Raw genomic sequence first — 11,510 nt, 5'->3', positions numbered from 1 at the left:
GTCTGTCATCACCAAAGTTGCCTCGGCTCGGGAACTTGGGTACGATTAGGGAAGGTCACTTCGTGAGCACCCCCGCTCGCCCGGTCATAGACCGGCCTCTACTAACCATGATATCAATTTTTGAAAACATTGTGAGTTCTTATTCCAGTTTATTAGCCTAGGTTACTATGTGATGCGCACAGCATACAAATATAGACCGGGTCGCCTGAATTGGAACGAAACATTTCATGTTTGTTTTTGAAAATGGTTTGCTACCCGCAAGTAGGCTTTAAAACATTTGATGATTTATTCCAATTTAAGTAACCCAACCTTCACCCACAGGCATTCAGGCAGTTATATCAGATAAGCACATAGCCTCATGGTAAGCATGCTATTCATGGCAGTCACTCACACGCATGCAAGGATGCTAAAGCATAAAGCTTACCGAGTACTCCAAGCCAAAATAGGAATTCATTAGAAATCATGCATGATCCTAACTATACAGAAAATGCCTAATACAACACATGCAAAATGCAATTATAGCAGGCTCGGCTATTCTAAGATGGCATATGAAATGTTACAACTATCATGTATTCAACTTTGAAATTGAAAGTACAATGCAGTTAGTATGATGCGCCGAGCCCGGTGCATGCAATACAGATGAATGAATGCAAACATGCTGTCATACTGTATGCTAATTTAAATATGCCCTAATCTAACCATCATAAGCGGATAAATAAAAGGGAGAAAGACGTGGGGTTGGAAGACATACATCACACTCACGCACACTTATTACAGTTGTGCCCTCGCGCAGAGGATCCGAATAAATAATACAGTCCCAAATGAAAGAATATTACAGTCCAAAATATTACAAAATCCTAATTAATTAACAAATTAACTAAGAAAATAAATAAAACTGGCATGCAAGCCAGGGACTACCTTGCTTCTGATGGATGATGCATGTCCGGGTTGTCTTGCGCGGAAATCCACCAGAATGCCCCAATTAGCCTCTGTTTACACCTGTTATTCTTGAAAAGTGCCAAGTCCCGGAAAGTTGCTGATTCCTGATTTTGCTGCAACAGAGAGCAGGAAAGGGGCATAGCAATGTATTTTCACAAATGTATGCATGTCTCGATCCTCGTGCCACCAATCACGCATACCGAGGCATGATGGCCGAGGAGTCGAAATGCACAACTCAATATAGGATGAATGCACATGAAACTACAGCTAAAACCTAACTCCATCATGGATAATCCGGAGTGTCGGTGACTGGGGAATTGAGACACGTTCCGTCACTCGAAGTATGAAACGCACCTCGTTTCCCGTGCCCGGGCTAACTCCTATCCCGAACACGATGCAATATGCATGATATGCATGAAATGCGACTAAGATACAATCATAACATACACCATGCTATGAAAGTGAGATGCCTCGAAATGCGTGCACACGGGCACGCAAACCGAGAAAATGACAGAATGTGATCTAAGATACAACCTAGTATGCACTATGCTATGAAAATGAGATGCCTCGAAGTGCGTGCACACGGGAACACAAACCGAGAAAATGACAGAATGCAATCTAAGATACAACCTAGTATGCACTATGCTATGAAAATGAGATGCCTCGAAGTGCGTGCACACGGGCACGCAAACTGAGAAAATGACAGAATGCAATCTAAGATACAACCTAGTATGCACTATGCTATGAAAATGAGATGCCTCGAAGTGCGTACACACGGGCACGCAAACCGAGAAAATGACAGAATGCAATCTAAGATACAACCTGGTATGCACTATGCTACGAAAATGAGGTGCCTTGAAGTGCGTGCACACGGGCACGCAAACCGAGAAAATGACAGAATGCAATCTAAGATACAACCTAGTATGCACTATGCTACGAAAAGGAGGTGCCTCGAAGTGCGTGCACACGGGCACGCAAACCGAAAAAATGACAGAATGCAATCTAAGATACAACCTAGTATGCACTATGCTACGAAAATGAGGTGCCTCGAAGTGCGTGCACACGGGCACGCAAACCGAGGCAATGGCATACACAATACGAATGACATGAAAATGTGATATGGGCTTATACCAACATGAGTGAGCCTCAGCCACACTTACATAGGATGCCGACGGATGAAAATGAAGTGCCTCGAAATGCGTGCACACGGGCACGCAAACCGAGGCAATGACGGAATGTGATGTAATGACATGAAATGATGATGTGGGCTTATACCAACATGAGTGAGCCTCAGCCACACTCACATAGGATGTCGACGGATAAAAATGAAGTGCCTCGAAATGCGTGCACACGGGCACGCAAACCGAGGCGATGAAAAAATGCGATGCAATGACATGAAATGATGATGTGGGCTTATACCAACATGAGTGAGCCTCAGCCACACTCACATAGGATGCCGACGGATAAAAATGAAGTGCCTCGAAATGCGTGCACACGGGCACGCAAACCGAGGAGATGACAAAATGCGATGCAATGGCTTGGAAATGGCATGCAATCATTCTAATGGAATTTCAGCACTAAAATATGGGGGAGAACAGTCCCGAAATGAGGCGAAATGACACCAAATGCATGGAATTGTCCCGAAATGCGAATTTAGGCACCCGAAATGGCCTATAGCTATGCCAAACATGCACAATATCTACATGCAATGCAAAGACAGAAGCTATACAGTCCCAAAAAAGGCACTTTCACAGTTATAAACATGGCCAAACAGCAAGCATAGGTATGGCAAAAATGGCATGCAAGAATAGGGGCCAAGAGAGGGGTAATGAAGCAAGTGATATAAGAAAAATCCAAACTGAAAAATTCCCTTCTAGAACACTGAAGAGGGACCAAAAATATGAATATTTTCAGTATATGGCAGCCCCAAAATCAGTATACAAACATGATAGAAATGCGATGCAAAATGAGGCTCAAAAGTGGCTATAACATGAGGTATGCAAAATATTCACCAAACAGCCAAAGACCCTTAATAAAACATGTATAATGGGCAAAAATAAACACTTTTTCAGAACTGTAAAATGGCCAAAAACAAAAGCATGATAGACTAACTAAACATGCAAGAATGGGGAATAAAAGAGAGATATAACATGAAGTGGCATATGGAGGCCCCAAACCATGAAAGGACCTAAATGAAACATGAAGAATGGACCAAAATAAGACCTTTTTTAGAACTGTAAAATGGCCAAAAACAAAATCATGGTAGGCTGCCATTGCATGCAAGAATGGGAATAAAAGAGGGGTATAAAGGTAAGTACAACATGGAAGTCCCAAATGGTGTTGAGCCCTTCTTCAATGTTGAATAGGGGCTCAAAATAAGCCTAATATCAGTTTACAACATGCTCAAAAACAGATTACTCATGGGCCAAAAATAGCATGCAAGATTATGACATATAAGAGGATCAATGAAGCAAGTGCATCATGGAGGGCTCAAACAGGGTTGAGCCCTTAATGAAAAGTGAAAATGAGCTCAAAAGAGGGCCCCTTTCAGTTAAGGCCGGAGCTTGAAACAAAAAGCATATAAGGCTTACAAATGGATCAAGAAAAAGGGTCAAAGAGGAGAAATGTTACTCACCCTTGAAGACTAAAGCTTTTGTTGCTTCTTGGACCAATTTGCAGCTCCTTTAGCCCTTGAGAAGCCTTCCTTGTTGCTGAAAATGAGGTGGTGGTGGTAGAGCTTGGTGGTGTAGAAGAAATGGTGATTAGGGACTTGGAAGTTTTCAAGGAAATGAGAGGGATAAAAATGGCTTTGTGTATGGAAGCTTGAAGAACAATTTTTCTAACCCCTACAAGTGAAGCCACCAGCTGGTTATAAGGGCCAAAAAGGGGGTGTAAAGGTGGGGGAAAAGGAGAGCAACTTTCCCCCACAAAATATCCCCCGGATATTGATATTTTCTGGGGGATAAAGCTCCACAGCTGTAAAGTGCACAGTGCAAGGAGCTCGGCCGGCCTGTTACTTTTGCTGCAGGTGGCCGGCCGGCCACACCCCCTAGCCGGCCGGCTAGGGGTCAAAAGGGTCAATCAGATTTAGTGGCCGGCCACCAACTGATGGTGTCCTCCTATCTGTATACAACACAATCCTGTGGTTAAAAGTCCAAGAAAGTGGGTCCAAGGGGTTCAACATTAGCTCGGAAAGAGGGGTTCAAAAGGGTCAGGTGGAATTACTGGCCGGCCACCAACTTTTAGGGTCCTCTCATGTGTGTACATCACAAATATGTGGTTCAAAGTTCAAGAATGTGGGCCCAAGGTGTTCAACATTAGCCTGGAAGGAGGGGTCAAAAGGGTCAAGTAACATTAATGGCCGGCCACCAACTTTTAGGGTCCTCCCATGTGTGTACATCACAAATATGTGGTTCAAAGTTCAAGAATGTGGGCCCAAGGTGTTCAACATTAGCCCGGAAGTGTGAAAAACGGGCGCCGGAGGGCGTCAGAGGATGTATAACTGGTTGCTCCAACAATTACTGGCCTCCCACCCTTCAGTGACCTCCCTAGTGATAAAACAGAGGTACCTGCCAAAAATGAACGAAAACCGTTGCAAAACGAATGTTCGGGGGCCAAAACGTGCAGTTCGAGGTCCCGAAAATGGGCTGTTAAGCACCGAAAGTGGCATTCGGCCACGAAGTGGGTTTCTTAGACCCCAGTGTCCCTCAAAAGGGAGAAAATAAGGAGTATGCCAAAAATTAGAGCAAACGGAGATGGTTACGCGGTCCCGAACCGAGGCACACGGCCAACGGTCCCGAAAAACTGGAAACCGGACTCCGAAATGGGCAAAATGGCCTACGGCCACAAAATGCAGCCCACGGCCACTGAGAGATGGTCTACTGGACCTCTCCCTCCCCTCAGGAAAAGAAACAGAGAAAACCGAGTCTGGTTCACAAACCGAGACAAGGCACAGAAGAGGGTTCGGAAGTCCGGAGGCAGGGCTCACGGTCGCAACTCTGAAACTTCTGAACGAGCACATTATGCAACATCACCAAGCGCTCAATCGGTGACGTCTGAGTCTTAAGGTCGGTCAAAAATGGGGTGTCTACAGTTGCCCCTCTTTGACAGAACTCGGAAGTCACAAGTGACGGGAGTGAATGTCAAAGCCCAGAGACGACCCATTTTTGACAAGGCCGAAGACTTAGACAAACATACAGGATAAACAGAGATGCGCCCGCAGGCAGGGGGCAAAATGCAAATGATAATGCAAAGAGCCGGAGGTAACCCAATGATCATGCAAATGCAGTAAGTATTCGCAAATAGATGCAACAGTTTTAAGCAAGAATGCAAAGCAACAACTACATTTCATGCAGTTAAGAATGCAGAGGATTATTCAATCCCCGCCACATCTCACACGGAGAAGATACGATACCTGCGCGATTCGTCTGGTCGCACCAGCCTCAATTGAACCGTACATACAATATCGTGCCTGCAAAAGAGAGAAATTGCAACAAGTACAATATGCTACCAACATATATTTAATGTGATTCCGAAAGTTTGACACACGCAGCGCCAGTGAGTGAATGCATCGCAATGCAAAAGTGGAACATGCGTGACAACGTATGCTCAAACATAGAGGTATGCCAACATCAAGAAATGTGCATGTTAATGCAGGTATGCTCATGAGAATGCAAGTTATGTGCATGATAGTGCGAAACGAGCATGAATCAGGGTGTCCGTTTGTCATGAAACAACGAGTATGGAAACGCGTGTTTCAGCGAAGGTAACTCAATTACGGCCTCCGACCCACTTCCTGGAAAGGCTACAACTCGTTCAAAAAGGATACACTTTGATTTCGATGAATGATGATGAGACATATGTCAGAACTCGAAGCCGAAGTCCCGGCGGAGCTATTTCGCGACCGGAAGTGTACTTTTCTTGAACTTTTTCAGGTCCCGGGAACTCCGATCTTCCTCAAAATTTGCAGGGAGCTAGGTGAGCCTGTGGGGGACATGGCCGGCCGTTTATCTTCCCAAGGGGAGGTGGCCAACCGGTTTTCCATAAAGTAAATAGCTGGCCGGCCAGTTTTCCAAAAAGGAAATGGCTGGCCGGCTAGACAAGAGGGCCGGCCGGCCATATGCCCAAATCCGGGGGCTTTTTGGTCTTTTCACCTCCTTTTTGTTGCTCCTTCAATCCAAGACTTGGGGCCTATATAAGGCAGCCGAGATCCCTTCCTTTCTTGCCTCCTACAACACTTTCTTCTCCAGATTTGAGTTTCATACGCGTTTTCCAACGCCCCGCGCAAATTGTTTTCGCAAAAATATTCAGTTTCAAGCACTTTGAAGCGATTAAGTTTCGGTTTCGGAGCTTCTTTTCGCATTTTCGCCACTTGAGGTAAGTTTGTCTCAATATTTGGAAGATTTTCTCGGGAGTTGACTTTTGTTGACTTTTTCATTTCCCGAGAGTTGACTTTTGTTGACTTTTTCCAATTTCGCCTCATTTTCGCTCATTTTTGCTCCCTTTGCAGATCTTCTGAAAATGGCGGGTAATTCTCCCCACGGCGGAGGTTTTCCAGGTGCCGGAGATGATTTTGATCCCATGACTCTACCCCCGAGGACCCGACCTTTTATTCCCGGGAGGTACCGTCCGCCAGCACATGTCCTCCCTCGTGCTGTCTTCCGTCACTTTACTAGCTTTGACGAGCGAGCACCCGGGGATCTTCTTCTCCGAGAGCCGGAGCATCACCTCTCTCATGAGGCCCGAGAGGTATTTACTTCATTTTCTGTATTTTTCGTACATTTCGCACCTTTGCCATGCTCGAACACGCAGTTTAGCTTATGACATAGTACTTTGCTTGCATCCTGAACATGTAGTTTCAACACTCGAATTTCTGAACACTCGGCTCATTAATTAATTGCGAACGCACAGTTCACATTAGTTAAGAGGCGAACACACGGCTCAAACACTGATTTGTCGAACACACAGCTCGAATTCGAAAGTGAACACACAGCCCACACTTTAAATTTTCTGAACACGCAGCCCAGTTAAATAGTGAACACGCTGCCCACACAGATAGAAAGTTGAACACGCAGCCCAAACTTCAAATTTTCTGAACACGCAGCCCAGATTAAATAGTGAACACGCAGCCCACACTGATAGAAAGTTGAACACGCAGCCCAAACTTTAAATTTTCTGAACACGCAGCCCAGATTAAATAGTGAACACACAGCCCACACTGATAGAAAGTTGAACACGCAGCCCAAACTTCAAATTTTCTGAACACGCAGCCCAGGTTAAATAGTGAACACGCAGCCCACACTGATAGAAAGTTGAACACGCAGCCAAACTTCAAATTTTCTGAACAAGCAGCCCAGATTAAATAGTGAGCACGCAGCCCACACTGATAGAAAGTTGAACACGCAGCCCAAACTTCAAATTTTCTGAACACGCAGCCCAGATTAAATAGTGAACACGCAGCCCACACTGATAGAAAGTTGAACAGGCAGCCCAAACTTCAAATTTTCTGAACACGCAGCCCAGGTTAAATAGTGAACACGCAGCCCACACTGATAGAAAGTTGAACACGCAGCCCAAACTTCAAATTTTCTGAACACGCAGCCCAGATTAAATAGTGAACACGCAGCCCACACTGATAGAAAGTTGAACACGCAGCCCAAACATCAAATTTTCTGAACACGCAGCCCAGATTAAATAGTGAACACGCAGCCCACACTGATAGAAAGTTGAACACGCAGCCCAAACTTCAAATTTTCTGAACACGCAGCCCAGGTTAAATAGTGAACACGCAGCCCACACTGATAGAAAGTTGAACACGCAGCCCAAACTTCAAATTTTCTAAACACGCAGCCCAGGTTAAATAGTGAACACGCAGCCCACACTGATAGAAAGTTGAACACGCAGCCCAAACTTCAAATTTTCTGAACACGCAGCCCAGGTTAAATAGTGAACACGCAGCCCACACTGATAGAAAGTTGAACACGCAGCCCAAACTTCAAATTTTCTGAACACGCAGCCCAGATTAAATAGTGAACACGCAGTCCACACTGATAGAAAGTTGAACACGCAGCCCGAACTTCAAATTTTCTGAACACGCAGCCCAGGTTAAATAGTGAACACGCAACCCACACTGATAGAAAGTTGAACACGCAGCCCAAGCTTCAAATTTTCTGAACACGCAGCCCAGGTTAAATAGTGAACACGCAGCCCACACTGATAGAAAGTTGAACACGCAGCCCAAACTTCAAATTTTCTGAACACGCAGCCCAGATTAAATTTGCATGTAGCTTATTTCGCTTCATCGGCATACAGCCCATTTCATCTCATTGGCACACAGTCCATTCATCTCATTGGTACACAGCCCATTCATCTCATTGGCACACAGCCCATTCATTTCATTATTGACACATGTATTCATTCTGAATGCAGGTTGGTTCCCGTAGTGTGCAGGGGTATGGTTCCACCATCGCGCGGGACTGGTACGCTGAGCTCCCGGAGGGTGTCCGAGACTTAGTAGACTTGGCAGGGTTCGGGCCCTTCTGCGTCGGGTTGTTACGTTGTCCTGCCAGGAGGACACTGATGGCAGCCTTGGTAGAGAGATGGTGGGACACCACCAACTCCTTTCATTTCTCTGCTACCGGGGACATGGCCATGACGCCTCTAGACTTCGCTGTGTTGACTGGCTTAGACATAGGAGGTTGGTCCATCCCTTATGATGAGGATATGGGCGAGTGAGAGGCCGCTTGGATGTATCTATTGGGGGCTCGCCCGCCTGTTGATAGGGTTTCTGGGAGAGTCCGATACACTTCGTTCTCTTCCCACTTCCGGCGGGCGGAGATGGTGCTTGAGACTCCCGAGGAGACGGAGCAGTACGCTCGTGGTTTCCTTATGTTCCTCTTCGGGACTACCCTGTTCGCCGATAGAGGGAACATAGTTGGGTTATATCTGCTGAGCGCTCTGGTCGACCTATCACAGGTCCATCGATATGACTGGGGGGGCGCCGGCCTGGCTACCCTTTACTTTTATATGAGCGCGACCTCCCGCGGGCGGGGCGATTTACTTGGCGGCTACTGGAGAGCCTGGGAGGTACTTTTCTGTCCTCTTGATTTACATTTCTGCTCTTCATTACTTGTACATTCCACACACAGCGCACTTTTACAGTCTGTATTTTGCTCTCAGCATTTCGTACTTACATTCTGCACTGCTTTTCTCAGCTATGGGTCTATGTATACTTCCCAGCATTAGCCCCAGAGTTGGAGGTGGCAGGGGTTCCCATGACCCCATACTCACTGGTGTTCGAGGGCCCGCACCGGCCGAGACCTCGAGAGACCCTCCTTTACCTGCGACAGTACTTTGACACTGTGCGACATTCAGAGGTACCTCAGAACTTTCAGTTTCTTTCATTCTCATCTTTGATTTGCTCTGTATATTCTTGATTTCTGATTGGTTTATGCATTTATCATCCGCAGATCACATGGCAGCCCTGGGTGTCCCTGGGTGACGGTCTCCGACTTCAGTATACCGGAGGGTCGGACATCTCCCAGTATAGGGTCCTGCTTGAAGGGCCGGTTGGCAGGGCATGGTTCCTGGGGGAACGCTTTCTGTGCCAAGTATGGGGGTATCTTTCTCAGGATCCTCCCGCAGTGCCCCCAGTCAGTATGCGGACTGCTGACAGGCTCTCTTACTCGGAGGTAGTCGGCGCCATGCTGGGTAGTGATGCTTTACTATATATTGAGGAGGGGGACTACGCCACTTACCGTCACATATATTTGATGCCTCCACTGACGGGAGCTCGTATTCCGATGATGAGGCCTACCGGTATGTCATCCTCGGGCCAGGCTCAGGCTCGGGCTGCAGACGCCCCTTCTACTAGCAGGGCTGGTACATCCAGAGGTGGGAGTAGACCGGTTCCTCCGGTTCCGTCGACTTATCCTCATCCTGGATGGCCAGATATGCCGACTGAGTTGATGGCGTGGCAGTATGGGGCTATCTCTCCGACCCCGATCCCACTAGAGCCTCCGATGCCCAGTGATCGATACGCCATTGATCCTGACTCACCGCTGGTATGCTCCACTGTTTTTCATTCATCATTCAGATGTTTAGAAATTTTTTGTTCACTGATGATTATGAACTCATTTTTGCAGCCACCGCGAGGGTACATGGAGGAGGTGGTTGGACTGGTGGCCACACTCGAGGGCATGGTCCTGCGTAGGGAGGCACAGTTGTCTATCGCGGGCATTCAGGTACCCTTCAGTTTTCTGGCATTTATCATACTTCTGATGACATGTTGATTTCTACTGCATCGATAGACTACTTGTGTAGGGCACATCTGACACACACCCCATTTGGACACTGCATTTACATGCACCCACTTCACGTAGCCTTTGCTTGTATCTGCATCTGATGTATATATTCGGACTGATGTATTTGAATTGAACTTTTTGTTTTCAGATGCCTTCATGGTCCGGTCAGCCGCAGGCCAGGCCACCCGGGCCTCCTTGGGGAGCTGGGCCATCTGGGCCTTTTCAGGGAGTTGGGTCACCCGGGCCTTTTCAGGGGGCGGGGTCATCCCGGCCTTTTCGAGGAGCCGGGCCATCTAGACCTTTTCGAGGAGCTCGAGGAGGGCCTGTCCGCAGACGCAGGGCTCATGTTGTAGAGGTGGAGCCTGATGAGGAGGAGGAGGATGCTGAGGAGGAGGAGGAGGCTACCGACCGTCAGTCAGAGACATCTGCTGAGGAGGGGGGCTCCGGTCTTGGTTCGGGGAACAGAGGCGAGACTGAGGGGATCCTGAGGATGACAGCTCCGACTCAGATGATGATGATGGTGCAGAGGTTGTCCCGCAGAAGAGGATGAGGAGTGCTTCTCATTCCCGCTCCCGAGGACATTGATGTTGCTATTTCCTGCTTTATTTTTCTTTTTGCTAGTAGTTTGTAGCACTTTTCACATTGTTAGGAAGTTTTATTTTTTGTAAAACTTGTACCTTTGTTTGTTGTAAAGCATGATGGAATGAAATAGCTTTTGAAAAGGTGTTTGTATTTTAAGCTTTTAGCATCGTATCGCATCATTTTATTTTGCACAAAAAAGAATTTGAATGGAAATGTGCATTGTGTAATCACCAAGTCAGGTAGTGAACCGACGCAACAAACTAAGCAACTCAACCTACTAAGATATAACAGAACCTTAGGAAGTTTACAACTCGATACGCAAAATGCAACAACGTTGACAACGCAAATAAACAAGACTTAAACAAAGATTGCTTAAAAAGAGCGCAATGACTCAAAGACACGAAACACGTCCGCTCCACAAACAACTCGATAAGCAAAACAACAACTCGATAAACAAAACTTAGCAACAACAGGGCGTACTTCTGACGATCCGGGCACTGGAACGCATCCGAAACAGAGGGAAATGAAGGTCTTTGACTCTCCCGTTGGACGGAAATGCTTGGAATTTTCCCTCGAAGGGTAAAACAGGGCCAAGGGGATACACTGCAGCATTGCCGGCCACCTTTGGGAGCCGGCCGGCCAATTTTGTGGAGAGAGATAGCTGGCCGGCCATTTTTGTAAAAAGTA

The 11,510-nt window shown here is 46.8% G+C and overlaps 1 protein-coding gene and 1 long non-coding RNA gene across 2 annotated transcripts; both read left to right on the top strand.

Moving 5' to 3' along the window:
* The first annotated feature begins 8,867 nt into the window (after nucleotides 1-8,867).
* LOC145789798 (uncharacterized) lies at nucleotides 8,868-9,541 on the top strand. Its single transcript, XR_014328157.1, has 3 exons — nucleotides 8,868-9,024; nucleotides 9,153-9,314; nucleotides 9,408-9,541. It is a non-coding gene; the product is annotated as an uncharacterized LOC145789798 (long non-coding RNA).
* A 202-nt stretch (nucleotides 9,542-9,743) lies between these two features.
* LOC145803050 (uncharacterized) lies at nucleotides 9,744-10,791 on the top strand. The gene is made up of 3 exons (XM_082896350.1): nucleotides 9,744-10,001; nucleotides 10,083-10,181; nucleotides 10,390-10,791. The coding sequence occupies exons 1-3, from the start codon at nucleotides 9,744-9,746 to the stop codon at nucleotides 10,789-10,791; spliced, it is 759 nt and encodes a 252-aa protein (XP_082752476.1).
* The last annotated feature ends 719 nt before the right edge of the window (nucleotides 10,792-11,510 follow it).

Source organism: Camellia sinensis, chromosome 1, assembly GCF_055761805.1.
Source record: "Camellia sinensis isolate YWXY chromosome 1, ASM5576180v1, whole genome shotgun sequence".
Taxonomy (NCBI): Eukaryota; Viridiplantae; Streptophyta; class Magnoliopsida; order Ericales; family Theaceae; genus Camellia; species Camellia sinensis.
This window is presented reverse-complemented; position numbering and strand designations above follow the sequence as displayed.